The sequence below is a fragment of the Lepidochelys kempii genome, chromosome 6, assembly GCF_965140285.1.
Source record: "Lepidochelys kempii isolate rLepKem1 chromosome 6, rLepKem1.hap1, whole genome shotgun sequence".
NCBI classification, from domain to species: Eukaryota; Metazoa; Chordata; order Testudines; family Cheloniidae; genus Lepidochelys; species Lepidochelys kempii.
In genome coordinates this window covers 19850901-19872939 of record NC_136385.1, presented here as the reverse complement: position 1 = coordinate 19872939, position 22039 = coordinate 19850901, and the positions used below count along the sequence as shown (strand labels likewise).

Here is a 22039-nt window from a genome sequence, read left to right as displayed (position 1 = left end):
CTAGGTTTATTGGTACTGCCTCAGTGCAGGGGGCTGGACTAGATGACCTCTCAAGATCCCTTTGCAGCCCTACATTTGAGGTTTTTAAGGTCAGGCTTGACAAAGCCCTGGCTGGGATGATTTAGTTGGGGATTGGTCCTGCTTTGAGCAGGGGGTTGGACTAGATGACCTCCTGAAGTCCCTTCCAACCCTGATATTCTATGATTTGTATGATTCTATGATATGGGCCACCTCGTTGCATTCTTCCCAGACCCTGTGTCGTTTCCAAGATGTGAACTGTCCTTTGGCCAGATCCGCAGCTGGTGTCATCAAGGATGGCTCATTGACATCCACAGAGCTGTGCTGACCTATGTCTACAGAGGATCTGGTACCTTGTCGTAAAACCAGGCAGAAACCACCCTCTGTGCTTCCATCTTAAAAGGGTTGAGGCTAGCAGATCCCTTGTCACCATTTTTCTCATTTCTCTGCTGAAATGAACGGCTGATGTCCTGCTTCCACTTTTCCATTGGGACATGGGCTTTGGGGAGCTGCAAATGAATATAACAAACTTGAGAAATTCTCAAAATAAGAACACAAAGCCTCAAATGGTGCCACTGGGGTGTGAGCTAGTGGGGTGGGGGTTTTGCACCCCAAGTGGAATTGCTTATTTGATCTTCGAGGGAATAAAGAGGATTGCCCCAGAAAGACAGCGGTGATAAAGAATCTCACAGGGGTGTATCAGCAATTCCTCCTCCCTCTCTCCATTTATCAAGCAGCAACTTCTTCCTGAGTCACTGGGAAAGTGACTTGTAAAGCTGTTCCAGGTTCACTTTTTCAGCTTATGCTATTCCTGGCCCATGAAGGTCCACTTCTGCTTCCTTTATTTTTTTCCAAACCCCTCTTTCTCATGCTGTTTTAAAACTAAAAATAGTGGTAATGTTCCACCTCAGGAAAACACGAGTGAGAAGGACTTCAGCCCCACTGTCTGCTGAGATCATTGAGCAAATACTCAGTCATGACCCTTTTTATAGGTTGTTTGTTTTGATTAGACTTGCTACTTGCTTGGTTAAAGCTACTACATTATTTTCTCCCAACGCAGAATATGAGGGCAGGTGAAAAAAGATGAACAAGTTCATGGAGTCTGTGGTGTAAATAGATCACTGGAAAAGTTTTGCCAGTTGTTGATGCCAAAGGAGTGGAGCCAAAAGACAAACTTCCAGAAGGAATAAAAACCAAGAAGAGGTTTTATATCTATAAAAAATCACCAGGAAGGTTTAGAACCTTACTTGCTGTCCTATGAGGAACTGTTCTAGAAATTCAAAAAGCTTTGAAGATTAGCTTTAACTGGAGATGTTTCTGTTTCTCTTTGTTGTGGAAATAAACTTTGAGCAAATTCCCTGTTCTTCTTTCTAGATGCCCTGTGCATCTGTGGTCGAGCATCAAGAAGACTAAGAGAAACAACTCTAATTAGGGACAACCGTTATTGTTTGCAGTAGCTTTCTGGCAAATGGTAAGTACGTCACTCTTTTGGGATGGGCTAATTTTGATCGGAACTAGTTAGTTTATAGGTTCAGGTTGTGGGGCCTGATCACTGTCAGAAATTAGCACAGGTACCTTTTACCTGGTGTGCTCTGCTATGCAAAAAACCTCCTGAGGTCATCACAAGCTAGCACTGGGTCTCAGTACACGGGGCCTGATTCCCCAGGACTGTGATGTGCAGATTCCAGACTGAGTGGTTGTTTTCTGAAATGTAATTAATTTAGGGGATCCCAACCTTGCATTTTGAAATTCATTTGGGTGATAATTACTATTATTATTATTTTATTTTATTATAGCACCTTTCATCCTAAAACCTCAACAGGCTTTACCAATGCTGGCTAAGCTGCACAACAGCCCTGTGAGTTTGAGGAGTATGATTATCTCTATTCTACAGATGGAGAGACTGAGGCACAGAGAGACCAAGTCCAGTGAGCCATTTATGAGGAAAAGCACCCAGGAGTTATGTGCCCCGGTGATCTACTTTCGCCACTAGATCGCACTTGCTTTCTCTACCATATCACTTATTAATAATGGGACTTTTCATTGTATTTTAGCTCATTTCCTGATATCCAGTGATGGGAAACCAAAGCAGCAGAATCAGTGATCTGCTCGTACGTGCCCTTGACAACCTTTCTCAGGGAGACTTCAAAAGATTTAAAGACAAACTATCACACTCTGCCCTTAAGGGGAAAGGTAACATCCCTCAAGGTTGTCTGGACAATGCCGACAGGACAGATACAAAGAACCTCCTGATGAAATTCTATGGTGGAGAGGCTGCAGTAGATGTAACCATAGACGTTTTCACTCAGATCAATCTCCGAGATTCTGCTGCTAAACTCAAAGAAGGAAAAGAGAAAGGTAAGAAACCTATAGCCACTTTAAAACCTGGGAGTCTCCTCCTGGAATATGCCCCAGGCCAGCATCAATAGAAGCAGAAGGAGAAACAACAGGCTGATGGCACAAATGCCAAATTCTAAATCTCAGCAGGAAGCCAGGGGACAATAAGCAGGGATGCCAGTGGTGGGCCAGATGCTCAAACTTTATTTCCAAAGCTGTTTTTCATTAAGGAAACAAATTCAGTGCAATACAAACAGCCAGGTAGCCAGCAAACCTAGAGAGCTGCGGTTCCAAAGACTCCAGGCCGCTTTTCAGTGTCTCACAGGACTGTAAGTGCCAGTGGGGAGCCACTCTTTAGTGCAGCAATGTTAGAATCCATGTGCTCTGTGATGGAGCTAAACTCAACCCTGTTACAGTCATTCCTGTTCCTCTCCCCTGTTCCCCACGGTGACAGTGGAGCTCAGCTGGGTTGGTTCTGGTGGGGTCCCTGGGATGGAACGCTCCAGGGCTGGCAGCGGGGCTCTCCCTAGAGGCCTTTGGAACTCTCTGACCTGGACAGTCCCCCAGGGGGAGAGTTTAGCTGCCTCCAGAGCACAATGCAGGGAGCATTTTGTTGGTTTAGTCTGTGAGCTCTTTCAGGCAGGATTTGTCTTTTTCTTATGTGTGTGCACAGAACCTAGTACAATGGGGCCCTGATCACCAACTGGGGCTCTAGATCCTACCAGCACATAGTAATATTCTATAGGTTTTAGTTTACTTTTGACGAGCATCTGTTAATAACTAAGTTAGGGGAATAAAATATCCTCTTTCCACCCCACAAAAGATAAAGTAAATTGTTTTCAAACTTATTTTTGTAAAATAACATCTGATTGGGCAATGAGCATTATATGAATAATTGAATATAGTAAAAACTATACTACCCTCCAAACCAGTAGTTCCATCTTGATTATAATTGTCCCAAATAAAAATCTCTCTGCTTCCCTCTGTGTCTGTCTTAGTTCCCGAGGTTTGGAAAGGCTCTCATGAGCCATCTAGTCCACCTCCTGCACTAGGGCAGAATTGACGTGGGCCCTTTAATTGTTCAGCCTATTCTGCTTAGAAACATGGCTGCTTGGAAGAAGACTCCCTCTCTTTACAAATGCGCCTGAATAACTCTGCCCCAATTTAAGTTGTTCTGTTTTCCTGATGATGTGGCCTGCTCATTATGTAAAGTGCAGACCAATCCAGAACAGAAACAGACAGAGAGAGGTCACACAAACACAACGCCTCTTGCTGTATTCCACAAACAGAACTTCATAAAGTGACTGATAACTACATGGTAAATTACCTAAGAACATTGGGTTCCTGCTTTTTCATTTGGATCCTTTGCTGGAACAAACACCTTTCCAGATCATACTTTCAGCACAGGGTTTCCTTATTATTTTTTAGTCTCGGGAATATCATGAATTCAGCAGTAAGGCTACCTACTGCCAAAGGCAACAGATTTCAGTGGTGACTGTGGTAATAGCACCGGAGGTGAAGAGCAATCCCTATGGTTTAATGGGCAGCAGCCAGCATCAGTCCCCAGGAAATGCCTTTGTGTTGCTGCTGAAATACTTTAAGACAAAACAAGACAAATGCACACAAAGGGGGGAGAAAAGTATAGCAAAGGGAAAATGCAGGCCCTCTCTCTGGTGCTGACTTTCACTTCCAGCATCACTGCTGGGGACTCACAGGCCCAGCACATGGTCTGATCAGACACTCTAAGACCCGGCAAATGTCTACCAGAGTCAGGCTGTTTAAGGCATTGCCTTTGTCTCCCTTTGTGGTTTGGACTCACAGAAGTGTTCTAAAAGATGGAGTTGTCTTGGCTGGCTAAGCCATGAACTTACTGGACAGTAGGTATAAAGGGAAAGACTGGGAAGGAAAATGACACACCAGGGAGGGGGTGACAGCAGGAACCCCAAGCTGACATGCCAGGGTGGTGGTCAGGATTTAGCCAGTGGAGACAATTATGTCATTTGAGTCCCTCCCTCTGGCTTGGGCTGGTCAGGATGGCTTTCAGGCTCAGGATGACGAAGGTCCAACAGTGTCAGGGTGGATCACGGGAAATTACAAGGATGGCAGCCATGATGGTAAAGATCCATACGTCCCACTGCCCTGTTTAGTGACACCCCTCTGCCCCAAGATAAAGAGTGCTCAAAACGGGGAGCAACCTCATGCCAGCAAAATCAACTGACCACAACGCCAGTTGGCCATTTCAATTATAAACACTTCCTCCCATGTCTAGAGTCTCTCACCTCTGTTTTCATGCCAACCTGTCCTTTACCAGGAGCGTTGCAGGCCGCTGAGCACCGGTCTTCTCGACTGTAAACACTCCAGTTGTACCAGCCATTCTATTTTAAACTCTGGCCGACTTTTACAAACAATTCTATATAATGGGCTGAGTGGGACTCTTGTTACCGTGGGCAACTTCTAATACAGACATGGGCACAACACGGGTCAGTACTGAGCCAATGCACCAGCCTGGTGTTCTGCTGCTAGGGGCACCATCTCCTAAGCAAGGACAATAACTGGAGGCATCCAATTGTGGTCAATAAAGACACTATGATACCTTTATTCATACCCAAGTGCCTTGGGCAAATTCTAGTTTATGAAGTTACATTTTCTCCACCTAAATTCCCAGCACTGTTTCAATTGCACTTTGTACATTACTTTGTTGTATAGTGTTGCTATGCACTGATAAACAGTTGCCAGGTTTCTCCCAAGAAGTGGCTGCTTTACAGTGGGGGGTAAAGTGATAGCCACAGTCCTTACTCACATAAATCATTTCACTGGGACAATTTTATATGAATTAGGGCTGCAGAATCAGGCCAATAGTAAAATGATTTCTGGATTCTCTGAGGACAGGTGCAATATCAGTTTCAGTTACCATTATTATTTGGTTTATTGTAACAGATCAAGTCTTTTCTCAGAGCTTCTGGTTCAATACTTCTAATGCCTCATGTACTGATTTAGGTTACAGGAAGAAGTATAAAGAAGATGTTAAAAACAAGTATGAAGTCATACAAAACATGACAAGTCTTACTACTGATAATGTGATTCTAAACAGAAGATATCCGAAGCTGATTATTCTAGACGACCCTCATCATGCAAAGGAGAGAGAACATGAAATAATGGCCATGAGTCGGAGAGACAAAGAAATCAAGACTAAACAAGCTTGTTCTGTAGTTACGATAGACACCCTATTTACACGTGATAAACAAGGACAAACACCACAAATTGTTGTGCTGCTGGGAGCTGCAGGGATTGGGAAAACGATGACATCAAGAAAGATTATGTACGATTGGGCAGCTGGGGAACTCTATAAGAAAAAATTTGATTATGTTTTCTACATAAACTGCAGAGAAACAAACCTTATTGAGCAGGGAAGTGTGGTTGACATGATTTTTAAAAATTGGCCGAATACAAATGCACCAGTTAATGAGATTTTGATGAAGCCAGAAAAACTCTTATTCATAATTGATGGTTTTGATGAACTGAGATTCTCTTTTGATCAGACAGAAAATCTGTGCTCTGATCCCTGGGAGAAGAAGCCAGTGGAAATAATACTGAGCAGTTTATTCAGGAAAAAGATTCTTCGCCAATCCTATTTGCTAATCACCTCAAGACCAACTGCTCTGGAGAAACTCTTGCAGTGTTTGGAGTGTTCACGTTATGCAGAGATCCTGGGGTTTTCTGAAGCCGACAGGAAAGAATATTTCCACAAGTTCTTTGGAAACAAGGAACAAGCAAGACAAGCTTTACAATTTGTGAAAGCAAATGACATTCTCTTCACTATGTGCTTTATTCCCATCATGTGTTGGATCATCTGCACTGTTGTGAAACAACAGTTTGAAAAAGGTGAGGATCTTGCACAGACTTCAAAGTCAGTCACTGGAGTGTACATGCTCTGTCTTTCCAGTTTAGCGAAGCCTGTCAGCAGCAATTTGAAGCAACACATGCAAGCTAATCTGCGGCGACTTTGTTCTTTAGCTGCTTATGGCATCTGGAAACGGAAGATACTGTTTGAGGAAGCAGAACTCAAGAAGTTTGGCTTAAATCAAACTGACTCTTTTCCCCTGTCTTTGAACAAGGACGTTTTTCAAAAAGACATTGACTGTGTGAATGCCTACAGCTTCATTCACTTAAGCTTTCAGGAGTTTTTTGCAGCTTTGTTTTATGTGCTGGAGGAAGATGAAGAGACAATGGAAGATTCAGGGACTCCCAAGAAAGATGTGAAAACGTTATTAGAAAACTATGGAAACTCTGGAAATTACTTAATGTTAACAGTGCGATTCCTGTTTGGTCTCTTAAATGAAGAAAGAATGCAAATCATGGAGGAAAAATTTTCCTGTAAAATTTCATCTAAAATTAAGCCAGATTTGCTGAAGTGGGTTCAAACAAACCAACAAAAATATTTACCTTTGTCCAATGTGCATCAGGAGACACGTCATATTTATAACCTTGAGGAGTTTCACTGCATGTTTGAGATGTATGAAGAAAACTTTGTGAAAAGTGCATTGGATCAATTGACTGCACTAACATTAAATTCAAATAAACTTACCCAAATGGATCAGATGGCTTTTTCATTCTGTATAAAAAATTGTCATCGACTGGAGTCACTTTGCATATCTTGCTGTACATTTGCTTTTGAAGACCATGGGGAAGACATGCTTCCAAGACGACAGAAGTGGCTATATCAGTAAGTATCACCTGAGTTCAGAAATCTGTAGTTTAATTAACAGATAAAACATTATTTTTCTTGCGTTTTGACTACTTTGCAAAGTCCATCATTGTGGCGCAACGACACTACAAAGAACAGGGAATATCTATGCCCTAAGTGTAAAACTATGTTCTTCTCCTCAATAAAGGCAGAAAAAATAAGTCATTATCTTCTTCAGATTCTCTTTATCCAAACTCAGCTGTCCTTCCTGTTCTAAATTTCACTAAACACTGAATTTCAAGGACAGGCGTTTCTGCCTATACTCAGTGAATGTCTGAAAAAGAACATTCCCCTTGCAAAACAGAACACCCACAAACCCCTGCCATTACACACAGTAGCTGGGTAAAACTCATTGCTGACTTCCAGGGTGATGGTGCAAATTGCTCTTTCGTAGTTTGGGTGCTGTCCTCAGAGTGCTCAGTGGCCAGGAACTGTTGGGACCAAATGACAGTGGGTTGCTCTGTACTTGTTTGTCATTTTAGGGCATTGTTCTCAGACTACTACAGTTGATTTGAGCAGTACCCTCATTGACATTGTGTGCTGCAGGCTTTCATCTCGGCTTTAAATCTAGTTAAACCACTTCAAGCAAAACTATAAGCTTTAAATATTGCTATGAAATGGCCAAAGTGCAGAACGGCCCATACTCAGTCTGTGCAGCACCTCAGCTCGCAACAATCTGAGAATGGACGCCCAAGACTGTGAAGAAAACGTCCTGTGCTACTAAGAGCTTGTCTATGCTATGCCCCTGGAGCAAAATTGGTATAGTTCATCACTACAACACTGGCAGTGTAGAATCATAGATACAGAGAGCTGGAAGGGACCTTTAGGGGTCATCTAGTCCCCTGTGCTGAGGCAGGACCAAATAAACCTAGACCATCCCTGACAGGTGTTTGTCCAACCTCTCCTTGGAAACTTCAAAGATCGGTCACACGTTTCTGCACCATCAGTGCAACCTCATGCTTTTTTTCTCTTTTTTTTAAACTGAAAGTGCCACCAAATACCCTGTAGCGTAGGGGAAGGTGCACAGAGATAGCAGCTAAGAGCACAGGAGTCCTAATCCCCACCTTCTACTGGCTGCTCTAATATTGCTGTGTGCATCACAACCCTTTTAACAACGGCCCTTAGGGGAGGTGGACTATCACGCATCCATTTCACAGCTAAGATAACTGAGGTTGGACAAGGCCAAAGCGGGCAGAGCTGGGAGTGGAACCCACGTGTAAGATGACAGACACTCGTCTGCCTTGCAGGTGAAATGGGCCAAAATCTCTCCTTGCGTGATGCACATCCACACAGCGCAGATGTTTGCTCCTCTCCAGAGACTACGGCACATAGAAGTTTGAGTCTGTCACTGCATCTGTGCTAACAGTAGTGATACTTTAGGTCAAGGGTAGTTAATTATTTTTTGTCAAGGTCCAAATTTCCTGGTCTAGGTCCAGACTCCAGAGAAAATAATAAAAAGTATAATGATAAAATGTAAATAAAAAGATTTTCAGAAAGTCTTTGACAAGGTCCCTCACCAAAGGCTCTTAAGCAAAGTAAGCTGTCATGGGATAAGAGGGAAGGTCCTCTCATGGATTGATAACTGGTTAAAAGATAGAAAACAAAGGGTAGGAATAAATGGTCAGTTTTCAGAATGGAGAGAGGTAAATAGTGGTGTCCCCCAGGGATCTGTACTGTGGCCAGTCTTGGTCAACATATTCACAAATGATGTGGAAAAAAGGGTAAAGAATAAGGTGGCAAAATTTGCAAATGATACAAAACTACTCAAGATATGTCCCAGGCAGACTGCGAAGAGCTACAAAAGGATCTTTCAAAACTAGGTGACTGGACAACAAAATGGCAGATGAAATTCAATATTGATAAATGCAAAGTAATGCACATTGGAAAACATAATCCCAACTATACATATAAAACGATGGGGTATAAATTAGCTGTTACCACTCAAGAAAGAGATCTTGGAGTCATTGTAGATAGTTCTCTGAAAACATCCACTCAATGTGCAGCGGCAGTCAGAAAAGCGAACAGAATGTTGGGAATCATTAAGAAAGGGATAGATAATAAGACAGAAGATATCATATTGCCTCTATATAAATCCCTGGTATGCCCACATCTTGAATACTGTATGCAGACGTGGTTGCCCCGTCTCAAAAAAGATATATTGGAATTGGAAAAGGTTCAGAAAAGGGCAACAAAAATTATTAGGGATATGGAACGGCTTCCGAATGAGGAGAGATTAATAAGACTGGGACTTTTCAGCTTGGAAAAGAGACGACTAAGGGGGGATATGATTGAGGCCTATAAAATCATGACTGGTTTTGAGAAAGTAAATAAGGAAGTGCTATTTACTCCTTCTCCTAACACAAGAACTAGGGGTCACCAAATGAAATTAATAGGCAGTAGGTTTAAAACAAACAAAAGGAAGTATTTTTTCACACAATGCACAGTCAACCTGTGGAACTCTTTGCTCGAGGATGTTGTGAAGGCCAAGACTATAACAGGGTTCAAAAAAGAACTAGATAAACTCATGGAGGATAGGCCCATCAATGGCTATTAGCCAGGATGGGCAGGGTTGGTGTCCCTAGCCTTTGTTTGCTAGAAGCTGGGAATGAGCAACAGGGAATGGATCATTTGATTACCTGTTCTGTTCATTCCCTCTGGGGCACCTGGCATTAGCTACTGTCGGAAGACAGGATATTGGGCTAGATGGACCTTTGGTCTGACCCAGTAGGGCCATTCTTATGTTCTTTTGTTCAAAAGCATCTGGCCATCCGGGTTTGGCCGGCAGTCTGCCTATTGACTACCACTGCTTTAGGTCAAGTGGTACAAGCTCATGTTTTCAGAGAGAAATTCCAGGTTTGTTCCCAGCAGACACCCAAAAACCGGGTATTGTTGTACTTAGATTTGCTATATCTAAGTAGACTATAGTAGACCCAGACCCAGGAACGGAACCCAGTCTAACAATTCTGCCCCCCAGTGTTCTAGTGCTAATTCACACTTGGCTGCCGAGCTCTCTCTGACCCATTCCTCATAGATAGGCTTGGCAGAATTTGATTTTTATCTTTGTATAGTTTTGATGGATAATATCAATGTTTATTTGTAAGCTTTTAAAATGTTCATCAGTTTAAGTTTTCAGAGTTGCGCAAATTATGTGTTTCAAGCATTATTATTATTATTATTATTATTTTTTAGATTTTGATCAATTTAAATGTTCAAAGTTGTGGATATTATGAGAAGGGAGTTAGACAATAATTATTTAATGACAATAGATGGCGAGATGCAAAAAGTTAAACCTGTATAACCGTTGAAGCACAAACTGTTAAAATCACATATCAAAATATACAGAGTAAATATCTTTAAATCAAACTCTGCAGCATTTTTCTTACTTGGCCTATCTGTAAATTTCTATTATTATTGATGGAAATATTTTTCATCGGTTTGCGTGTGTATGGTGAAATCAGTGTTGTTGCAGCTGTGTTGGTTCCAGGATATGAGCGAGACAAGGTGGGTGAGGTCACATGTTTTATTAGACCAACTTCTGTTGATGGAAGGGACAAGCTTTGACCTGAACAAAGCATGTCACGTCTGGGGAAGGTAGCCAGAGTATTGTAGCTGAAATACAAGCTGGGACAGATGGTTAAGCATAAGGGGTTCACATATGTTATAAGAGACCACTTCAAATGAAATGAGCAATTAACAGCCCTGACGTCGTAGGACGGAGGAGGATTAATAGGGGTAGGGTGTGTTACACATTGTTGTAATGACCGATATAACCAGGGTGAAATTGATGTTTGCCGACATTTACTGTTAAAAATCAAATCCCTCTATAGGCATACCCACAGGATTAATGGTATTTCTTCCCCAAGAGATTTTTTTCCTAGCACTGAGGTGGTAGAGGTCTGGACTTTGCATCTTAAGGTTGTGATTGGGTGATACCCCATATGAGAGAAAACCATAAGTTAGTGTTAGGATTCTGGATTGTTTAAATGATTTTTTTTGTTGCAAAATATGATATTTGGAGGTGAATTTGGGATGTTGCTTATAATTATTTGCTGTATCTTAAGTGTATTTTGGTTAACAGGTGTTGTCCTTAGAGAACAGGGTGGGGCATTTTGTAGGGTTTATCTGAAGGACACGGATAGCAGCATGCAGAGGATGTTGCTGGTGTATGCAGAAAGTGGGAATCTCTGTCGTGCCAGCTCCAGAAAGGTGGTAACTTGATTTAAGAAACATTTCTTCCAGAAAACAAGCTTTGAGATCTATGGATGCAAAGTGCTGTATGAGCGCTGGTACTATTTTATTGAAAGGGAAATGGACCTGAGGAGAAGGGAGAGCTGGAGGAGACAGATGAGGGAAGGAGTGACAATGGCACAAAGATAGCTCAGGAGCTGGGATGCCGGAACAAATAGAGGGATAGAAGGAGGAGAGCAGAGCCAATGACTTTCACCCAAAATATCAAATCTGTATCATTATCTGCTTATTAGAGCTGGGCTAACAATTAATAATTGTCTCTTTTCCGCCCCACAGATTGTTTGAACAATATATGTGTTAAAATGTATTAGTTCAAAATTATTAATTTTGATTGGACACCTGATTCATCTCACAGGCTTCTGTTCTGTGAATGGATGAGCATAAACATTAGAACCAGAATTCCAATATGAAAGCTCAGGATTACAAATTCTGATTTTTTCTTCCATGCAAACATTTTGTAATATTCATGGTTTCAGCAACATTCCTGTCTGTAAACTTGTTTGCTAGAATATTTGTAGAGCATGAACAGTAAAACTGTGTGAACACAATGGAAATAAATTTACTTTAAAGTTCATCAGAATATTCTTTAATTTTTGTACTATTCCCCCTGAACTATTTTTTAGGGTGATGCTGCCTTAAAATTAACTTGCCTTCTTGTACTCTTTGGGGTCAGGAACTAATAAACCACCATTTCTAGTTACTTATAGGGATGTAAATTCACAAAGTGTAACACCAGTTACACAATACTGAGTGATAGCCAGCATATGTAAAATTATAAACAAATACTCAGATTATTGGTTTTTATCTTTATGGGTAAATTAACACTCCTGGTTAAATTAAATAGGAATGAACGTGTTTATCTCCAGAAATGATGCAACGATTACTGCCCAACATGAAAACATGTAAACACTGGAGACATTCCCATTTGTGGGAGTCTATAGAATTTTATTTAACTGCGCAAAGGACCAGCATTGTAGAAGTCCAAAAAATAAATGGATTACACTTAGTAGAACCTATTCTATTTGTGTAGGTAAAGTACATCGTAATGTATTATACATACATTGTTTGGGGGTATTTACAATGAACTGAAACTGTAGATCAACTCATACACAGTGTATGATTGCGCCATACAAAGGGGTGTTTTAATGTTCAGGAACTAGAATTAAAATCTGTCCCGAGATGACAGCATAGAACATTTCTATTCTCTCTTTTTAGGATACAGCATTGGGATGAGCCGAAGCATTCGCCTATTTATCTGCTCTGTCAAGTTTTGAAGGATCCAAACTGTAAATTAAAGAAACTAAAGTAAGTAGCTGTATTTTTCTCCTTTTAAACATCCCATTATTATTGATGTTATCATGGAAATTCTACACCAGTGCAGCCCTCTTTGCCGGGGCAGGTGTAATGACCGTATATAACTGTCTAGCTACTAAGAAATCTGTTTAAATTTCCCGTCAGTTTGCATGGGATTCCTTTAGTTTCAGCCTAGCAGTTTAATTATATTTAACCCAGCTACCAACCAACAGATGAGCAGGAGAGACTGAGGTAAGCCGTGTGTCCAGGGGAAATGACTTAAGGTCAGAGAAGACTCAAAAGGCGAGAAAGATTATTTGAGCTATTTTAATCATAGGTATTTCTAAGGTGCCTGTTCTGTTATCAGGGTATCTAATCACTGTCCATGTCTGTTTATTTAACATTCATGTATCCCCATCTGGCCTAACTTCTCCCTGATTCAAATGTGGGGTGTTTTGGGGGGTGGGGTTTTCTTCTCCTTTTTTATTTCTGTGCCATCAAGCCCATCTTTTTTTTTTCTATTTCTTTCTTTTTCTTCATTTTACTCTCTCATCTCTCACCATCTCACACTGACTCTGGTGTTGTTACTAGCAAAGAGATGATCTTGCATTTTGCTCGGGACATGGCCAGGCCAGGGCTCGGTCTGATCCCCTCTGACAAGGGGTTCTAGCTGTGGAAAACACTCTGCTCCTACACCCAAGAGTCTGAACCTGGGTTCCTCCAGCAGTTTTACAGAGTGATGAGTGGATAAGCAGTCTCTGCAACTGTCTATGCTAAAGAATAGCATCAGTGCATCTTCCTAACACACCTGTAACACTGCACGTCCGCACACATGCCTGCTTACAACAGTGCACAATGGATGACATCACCTTCTATGTTTAACCTTGCTCAGAGCCAGTGCAATCGCATCATGGCCACTACCATGCCCCTCTGCACTGTTTCAACACACTGGCAGAGCAGCTGCAGTCGTGCAATGAGTCTTCTCCCAGTGCAGTTCCACATTGTCCCTGCCCATCTGTTTGTGACAGCTTTGACAGCTTGGAGTTATTGGGCTCAACATAGGGGTGTTTGGGTGAAATTCAATAGCCTGTGCATGCAGCAGGTCAGACCAGATGATCTAACGGTCCCTTCTGGCCTTACACTCTATGAAACTGGCCCCGTCAGCTGTCAAGCGGCTCATCAGAAAACCCCATAATTTTGATAAAAATGGACAAACTGTTTCCTTTTCCAGCCAACTCTGCCACTCGTACCTCTGCTGCATGCCATCCCCACAGCAGCTGAGGGGAGACTGCCAGGTCTCTGCTCGGCCTGGCCCCAGTGCCATCCCCCATCCTTCGGATTAACAAAGATATAGCATTGCATTTCTCATTTGAACGTTTGAATTTCAAAACCGTGTCAACTTAAAAAAAAAACCCCCACAAAACCCCCTCTGTTTGCTTGGTCCCTTGGGGCTTCTTCTGAAAAACATGAAAGGCAAAATCTGTGGTTCATGAGCGCTGCCATGGTGCATGTGTGCACACTGCAAGGCACTGATTTTTACTGACGGTTTCCCTGGCTGTGCATTCACTGCCTCAATAGCAGCTTCCATGCTCATGAGTTCTGCAAAAGAGAACACCGAGCTGGATAATTACGGTATGAAAGAACCCTGGATAAAGAAAAGCTGGTCCCCAAAGCGGGGAGAATGTGAATTCATGGCAGAAATTAGTTTGGGAATCTCAGCTGGAACATCATATCCCCTATTTAGCACATGGTGCAGTAGAGGAACTCCCAGAGTACTTGCAGGTCATTGCTGTGGATTCCTGGTTTTGTGCCTGGCAGAGGAATGAATATCTCTCAGCTTTTCTGGCCCATTAGAGGGTGGGATGAGCCTGGCCTCTAGGATTGGTCCTGCTTTGAGCAGGGGGTTGGACTAGATGATCTCCTGAGGTCCCTTTCAACCCTGATATTCTGTGATTCTGTGAAATGGAAGAGCATTGGCTTTTTGCACACTGAGGGGACATACAGGCCAGATGGCCTCGGGTGACCATGGAGCCCTTAAGGTTTTGAAAGGTCTCCTCTGTTTGATATGGAACAATCCCAAATCTTTACAGGAAAGGTCTTCAGTTATGGTCTGGTCAGCTGGACCTGAACTCTTCAGCCATGAGACTGTGCTGTAGCTGATGTGGGCACAGCATCCAAGACACTTTTATTGGCATGAAAGGCATGTGTGGCTTCTTGCTGACCTTCAGAAACAACCCCATTCACCTGCTTCTTGCCATCATCTGTGAACTGCTTGAGAAGAGAGAAGCTTCTCCCAAGTGAGGAAATCATATTCAGCCAACGCTGTCTGATAGTTAGTCATCTTCATCTAGAGTGCGGACATTTGCCTTGCTAGAAGATCCAGCCTTTGGCCTCCTCATCCTCGGGGATAGATCTGGCAGCACTGGTTTGTCATCACTTCTGTTTACAGCTATTAGAGTGAGCAAGGGAGAAGGTAGGAATAGAAATATTCACACGCAGGTGGATGGCCCTGAGAGAGGCAACATGCCCACATAGATTTGGGAGATGATTGCTGGTATAAGCCAGACACTTTAGCTGGCTCCAGGATGCCTTCATTATTAGAAACAGTCCATCCCTGTTTAGGCTAATGGGTATCAGAAAGGAGGTGCTGGGCCTTTTCTTGCACCATTGACAGCTTTAGATCAAGATTGCCTGCAAGTCTTCCCAAAAGTTCTTGTAATTTTTTAAAATCTGGTAGAGTGACTGTGAAAGTAGATCTCGCAGATCCTCCAGGGGCTGAAGATGGCGTCTCTCTTCCTGCCTTTCCTACTTCCTTACTTTTACTAATTCACATGTTCCTGCTATTCCTCATCTCTATCCCAATTTCACATTTAAAAAAACAAAACACCCAGCAGTAAGAAAAGTGGCACAATTCTTAGTTTCCTATCACTAGATTAATTTGCTTGTATGTTCTCTCCCCACCCTTAACCCTTTATCTGGTTGTTTCTCTGAGACTATAACCCTCCGGGGTAGGGACTGTGTCATTATCTTTGTTTGTAAAACACCCAAAACAATGGAGCTGCAATTCTGCTTGGAGCTTTGGGGCACTACCATCTTCTAAATGTAGAATAATGATGGAAAGAGATCTTTATTAACATCCTCTTAAATCTTCCTCACACGCTGCTCAGAATTCTGTGAGGCAATGGAGATGAAGGGGTGGGGGTCATGACCTGGGAGATGGATGGTCTCTGGGAGTGAATCTTCCCTGGAGTTGATGATCTTTGAAAAGGAGGCTTCCTGAGATAGCAACCGTGAGGTTAGCTCCACAGCTTCATGGATGGGGAAGCCCATATGGGTTAATAGATCCACAGAGACTTGGAACCTTAAGGCTGTAATGATCCTAGAGCTCCACATGAAGGAATAGATCCCCAGGGAAGAGATGTGGATGGGGCATGTAAGGGTATCAGAAAGCACCCTGGTCAGAGGCAGCACTAGAGGGATGATGGACACTTCCTGTTCCTGGGTTCTGGGGAACTTCAGCATGGGCCTTGTCCTCCATTCCAGAACGTAACTAGGCTGGAACTAAGGCTCCCTTGCTCCCTGCATTTCCTTTCCCCTGTGTGTTGCCTTGATGCTGTAGAATGCAGAGAGGTAAAGGGGGGGGGGGTTTCTGGGCAGGAGCCACAGAGGAGAAGAAGGAAAACTAGCACTGGTACCACATACCGCTCTTATCAGTCGTGCCAGCCTGGATCCCCAAAGGCTAGTACCCCAGGTGCTCGGGTTTAGCCCGCGCATCAAAGGATCCCCTCTCTATGAATGCATCCCCATGGTCAAACATCCCCCAACCTTCCTCACAGGACCGATCCTTGAGCCAAGTGTGGAACTGCGTTATTGTATCACGGCTTCGCCCTTCTCCTGTAGGGACTGGACCTATTCCACTGATGATCACCCAAGCCTCCACTTCTTTAGGCATCTTCCCCAGCCAAACTTAGCTGTCCTTGGTGTCTTCTAGAGGAGACTGGCACTGTTATTTGTCCCGACATGTAGGACAATCCATGGACTTTTTTTGCCACACCTGTCAGGCTCCATTTCAGCCTCAGGTCCATATCTCATATCCTTGCTCCTGGCAGATAGCACACCCTTCTGTTCTCTGGAACTGCTCTGGTGACAGGTCTGTCAGTCCTTTTTAGTAAGAAGCCCTTAATCACATAGACCTGCCTCTTCCTGGTATTGTTGTGAATCCCAGGATCCCTCCCATTTGTTGTTCTTTCTATCAGCATATCATTCTGACCTATGTTCTCTTATAGTCCCCCATCCTTCCTAGAGCTCTGATCCAAGGGTATCTCCATCATCTCTTCCTCTCTTTTGCCTGGACTTCTTCTTCTGCCTTATCACCTCACCTTCTCATTGCTTCTCCTCCTTGCCTTCATCAGCTGGTCTCTTCCTCTGCCTTGTTCTCGTGGTCACATTTTTCCAAGAGTCACTCCCTTGTGTAGCAGACACTTTTCAGGTCCTCTCGTTCAGCAGGTGTCTGTGAATCTTGAGTTGTGTGTGCAGCTTCCTCTCTTCCATCATGTCTTCAAATCCCCATCTGAACTCCATCGTCTCCATCTGCATCTTTGCTCCTCCGATCTTCTCCGTCACGAGCGCTACCAGGCAACAGTTCATACATAATTCTCTCCTGTCAGGCACCGACTCAAGAATGCTGTACACTCCCTAGCTTCTGCACCCAGACATCTTTGTCTCCTCTCCTGTTTAGGTCACCTCTCTTGCTGCCTCAGTAGCCATCATTGCCTGCTCTTCCTAGTCCTTAGCCTAAAAGAAAAAAGGAGAAAGATCCCCCTACCAAGCTCCCAGACAGATTTCCCTGTTTGCTGTTCTTTGGTCACTGTTATTTACACTGTAGCCTTGTCTGCTCTGAACACTGCAAATTTCCCACATTGCACTACCGCTGGGGCAGCTCTCTGAGTTGCAGTAATGGCTTTTGAGATTTTTTCTAAGAGCAGGGTCAGAGGACGCAATGGTTACTAATGCTAGCAGACAGTCTGCCACCAGGGCAGCTGCACTGGTGGAAGGCTAGGCCTCCAGTGAAACTGTTGTTACAATCTATCAGATTGGCCTTGCTAGAGAAATTCCAGCCTTTTCTAGTGTCCCAGGGGTACTAGGAGAGGAAGGTGGGCCTTGAGACTTGGGCAAAACTGAGCCCCTCTATGAAGCCTGAATGTTCAATGCTACATATTCCATGGGTGGTGGTTTGTTTTCTGAGTGCTAAGTAGAAATGATGGAGCAAGAAAGAAGAATGGGTTCCCCCCATCCACAAAACTGTAATATATCTTCCAGTGCAGCAGCATTTCATTATTTACCATTGAGATTCCTTCCCTCCATTTCTTTCCACTCCTTTGACCCCTTCTTTATAATCATGTTCTTTTTAGTAGGACAAGCCCAAGTGTTTCTGCTCAGGGGATGGAGTTTGGGAACTTTGGCTTAGAATAACATATGTATGCGATCAATGAGAGCTACAGATGCATGTGGATTGAAATCCACCCATAGTATCGTGTCCTTAGCATCCACTACTACAGCGATTTTATTGTGATTTTATTCCCAGACTAAAGGAATCTTTGTAGATAGTCACTGGTACCCACTGAGGGAACTGGACAGACAGGAGTACTAATTTCCCTTTCTGTTTATCTGTCTCCTGCAGGCTTGTGAATTGCTCTCTCACAGCCGCTTGCTGCAGGGATCTCTCCTCTGTTCTCAATACCAAACCAACCCTGACAGAATTGGACCTGTCAGATAAAGTCCTGGGAAACTCAGGAATTAAACTGTTGTGTGAGGGACTGAAACATCCAAACCGCAAAGTGCAGAAACTGAGGTGAGTGTTTACAGGTTTCTTTGAAGCGAAGAACTCAGCAGGGTGTGAGGATGGGGTAAGATGTCCGCTCCCTTTCAGGTACATAGGTGAGTGAAAGGTGAGTGTCCCTCTAGCCCCTGACATGTCTGTGACTCATAACAGCCTGAGGGCTTGTCTTATTTGGAAAATGGAAATAGAGGTCCAAACTGGAGCACTAATAACAGTCCCCGCCCCCACTTGAGGAATAAGTGTTAGATATAAAACAAAAAAACCCACCCTATGTTAAAAGAGCATTAAGGTTGCAAAGTCAAGCACAGAAGTTAGGGAATGCCAGAATTAAAGTTGCCTGGGTAACCTTAATTCAGCTGCCCTGTGCATATGCATTACAATACATTCTTTAATTACATGACCACATATTATTTGTTCCAGAGGAGCCCTGCCTCATGCAGTGCACAGGATGGAGAGCGCTCACTGAATCAGCAGCTGTTCACTATTCTGTTTTATCCTCAGTATAGAACTGGGTGTTCGTGCAGTTGAAGGTGGGGTTGGAGGTGAAGCAGTGGCTCTTGGTCTCCTACAGGAGGCTGCTCTCGCTGCATGGTGGTGCTGCAGGGAGCTCTGCATAGTCAGTGTGTAGGCCGACTCGCAGTCCGATGCCTGTCTCAAACATGGTGCAGTGCATGGCCTCACTCCTCTTCAGTTAATGCTCCTGGCTGGTGTTCCCATCCACTTCTCCATCTGTCATGCTGTCCAGCTGCAGCTTTGAGATCTCCAAAGGCCAGGCCAGAGCTGTGCTGCTCCTCTATACCCTCAGCAGGAGTCACCATCTTCTCCTGCTCTGAGGGGGCTCTCAGGGGAGACAGGATGGCCTTCTTTGTATCCCCACAGTTGCTCCTTCTGCAGCTGAGTGGGCATCACCTCCTGCCATCTTCTCCTCCACAGGAGGCTTTTACACATCTGTCTCAAGCATCTCCAGAGGTGGCAAAAGGAGAGTAAAGTATAAGCCAAGAGGAGTCAGGAACATCCTCCATTGTCCCAGGGGTCCGTGTGCCAACGGGATAAGGGATGTCAGTGGGTAGCAGTCCCTCCCAGAGCGTGGTGCTGGGTTATGGAAATGAAGAGACATTTTAGGTTGACAGAGTGATTGACAGTCCTGAATAATTCAGTGGGGTGTGACTTAGTGGTTGCTGTGGCAGAGGAGGAGGAGGATCTGTTGGCCTCTTCCATGGCCAATGAGCAGATGTGAAGAATTCTTTGTGCAGATATTTGTTTCTTCTTAGATTTTTCCCAACACTGACACTTGGGGTTTGTTCCTTCCTGCTTCATCTGTCCCAGGTGAGACAAACAACAGAGCTTTGTGAGAACCATAAAGGGGAGGAGTGTATTGGAAACCAAGTGTTGATGGCAGTGGTCAGTCAATGATTGTGATGTCTCACTGCTACTTCCAGGCCCTGCCTACTTGGTAGGGGATCAGTGTTTAATTTGCTGTAACTTAATTCAGATTAAGTAACAGAGTATTAAGGCCACTTTCTTCATGAATATGAGCAGTCAAATGGAGGTTTGATATGCTTTAATTTATGTGCATTGATGTAATGCCTTTTTAATTGATTTGGGTCTCACAGTCAAGCTAAAGAAATCAAACCTAATGCTGACAGAGTCAATAGAATTCATCGGGATGATCTTGGTCTCCAGAATTGCAAATGTCTTTCTCCTTCAAGAGAGATTTCAGAACATCTGTCAACTAATATCTTAGATTGAGACTTGCCCTCAAAACTCATAAGGGTCTATCTTTGACTGTTAGGCCACATGGCCTCAAGTACTTACATGACACCCTTTGCAAGACTCGAGCTAAGGCTGTTACAGTCACAGATCGAATCAGTATTTTACCCAAGCATTCACAACATGAAGAAGGGTTGAAATCCCCCAAGGGGTCATTTGTCTCTTCATTTGTCTCTTCTAATCCCTAACAATATATGTCAAGGAATTCCATTTCAAACTCCAGTCCTTGCTAAGACTCCGATCACCAATGCATCTAGACAGGGGAGCTCACTTAGTTCAGTTGCAGACTCATGGTCTTGGGGCAGCAATGGATTCAGTGGGCCACTTAAATGTCTTGGCGCGGAGGGCTATCCATTTAGCATGCAGGTCCTTTCTCCCAGTTGCAAAGGGCCTGTCAATACAGATCTTAGTGGACTATTACACAGCCATGTATATCAAGAGACAGAGGCAGCAAGATTGGACTCTTTGTCAAGAATCCATACTGCTATGGGAATGATGCATTCTGCATCAACTCAGTATCGTAGTATGGCTTCTCCTGGTAGGTGTAATATCCTGATTGATCAGCCAAGCAGGAAGAGCACGTCCTCTCACGAGTGGACATTAAAAGGCACAGTCCTTCAGTTAGTCTCCCATGAATGGGGATTTCTTCAGATAGATCTTTTTGCCATCAAAGACAAGTGCCCACTATTTTGTTCCCAGGAAGAAAGGAGCTAGGTCTATTCTACTGAATAGAAGAAGGTATTTTAGAAAATCACCCAGATGATTTTTGCGGCCTATGGTAGTAAAGTTAAAGATAAATTGATTTCTGCACAGAGACTGTCTAAATTGATTTTTGACTATATCAGCACAGGCATAGAACATCTTGACGAATCAGTCACTGTAAGGTAAGTAACCATTCTTTTTACCCTGAGCATTTTGATGTCAACACAGATTAGGTTATTTCCCTCCTCCGTTCTGAGGAATGATGGACTTTCGTGCCCACCTATCATTCCCAACTAGGCGCCTCAGCCCTGTATTGTCTGATGTATGACCGTGTTGCCATCTCTCTCAATTTTATCACAAATCTCTTGTAGTGATGGAGGGGGCTATGCAGGAGTCAGTTTTGGTGGCTAGGGACAGGGCTTCGGGAGGGAAGTTTACCCCAAACTGTATTTCCCATTGGTCAATGGCAGAGGTTTGGCGCTTGAAATATCTGGGCCATTCTGGATGCTGAATGGTCAGGCAGAGGGGCTGCTGGGCAGGGCCACCTATCAGAACGGTCCCATTCATGCCGTGATCACTATGCTCTGCATTGCTCTCTCCCGCAGATTGGAATATTGCTGCATTACAGGTGCTGGCTGTGGGGATCTCGCTGCTGTTCTCAGAACCAGCCAGAGCCTGACAGAGCTGGACCTGAATGGCAATCCTCTGGGAGATTCCGGAGTGCAGCGGCTGTGTGAGGGGCTGAAACATCCCAGCTGCAAATTGCGAAGACTAGGGTAAGTAACATTTGGCTTCCTCTGGATTTACAGGTGTCCTCCATGTAAAGTGTTTGACAGGGTGTGTTGCTGGTGTTTGATGTCTGCTCCCTGCAGCTACATGGAGAAGATGAAAGTTAAGTGTTTTTACAGCACCCGCATCAATGACTCATAACGTGCGCCCAGCTGCCCTGTTCAGAAAATGGATATTGTAAGTAAATCTGGGCCCACACCAGACAGCTGGCTCTCCACCCCTGGTCATTGCTGAATATATATGTTTAGGGTACGGGAGGGAGGGCAGGGTTGTAAATATATTAAACAACTTTTTGTGAT

The 22039-nt window shown here is 43.7% G+C and overlaps 1 protein-coding gene across 3 annotated transcripts in view; it reads left to right on the top strand.

Moving 5' to 3' along the window:
• LOC140912512 (NACHT, LRR and PYD domains-containing protein 3) overlaps nucleotides 1-22039 on the top strand; it is a 65412-nt gene that overhangs the window by 13322 nt on the left and 30051 nt on the right. For all 3 annotated transcript variants that reach the window (XM_073347003.1, XM_073347002.1, XM_073347004.1), the window contains exons 2-7: nucleotides 1393-1489; nucleotides 2073-2376; nucleotides 5353-7078; nucleotides 12563-12652; nucleotides 18321-18491; nucleotides 21557-21727. In XM_073347003.1, coding sequence (XP_073203104.1) covers nucleotides 2094-2376; nucleotides 5353-7078; nucleotides 12563-12652; nucleotides 18321-18491; nucleotides 21557-21727 — 2441 coding nt within the window. In that variant the 5' untranslated portion in view covers nucleotides 1393-1489; nucleotides 2073-2093. The remainder of the gene's footprint in view (nucleotides 1-1392; nucleotides 1490-2072; nucleotides 2377-5352; nucleotides 7079-12562; nucleotides 12653-18320; nucleotides 18492-21556; nucleotides 21728-22039) is intronic.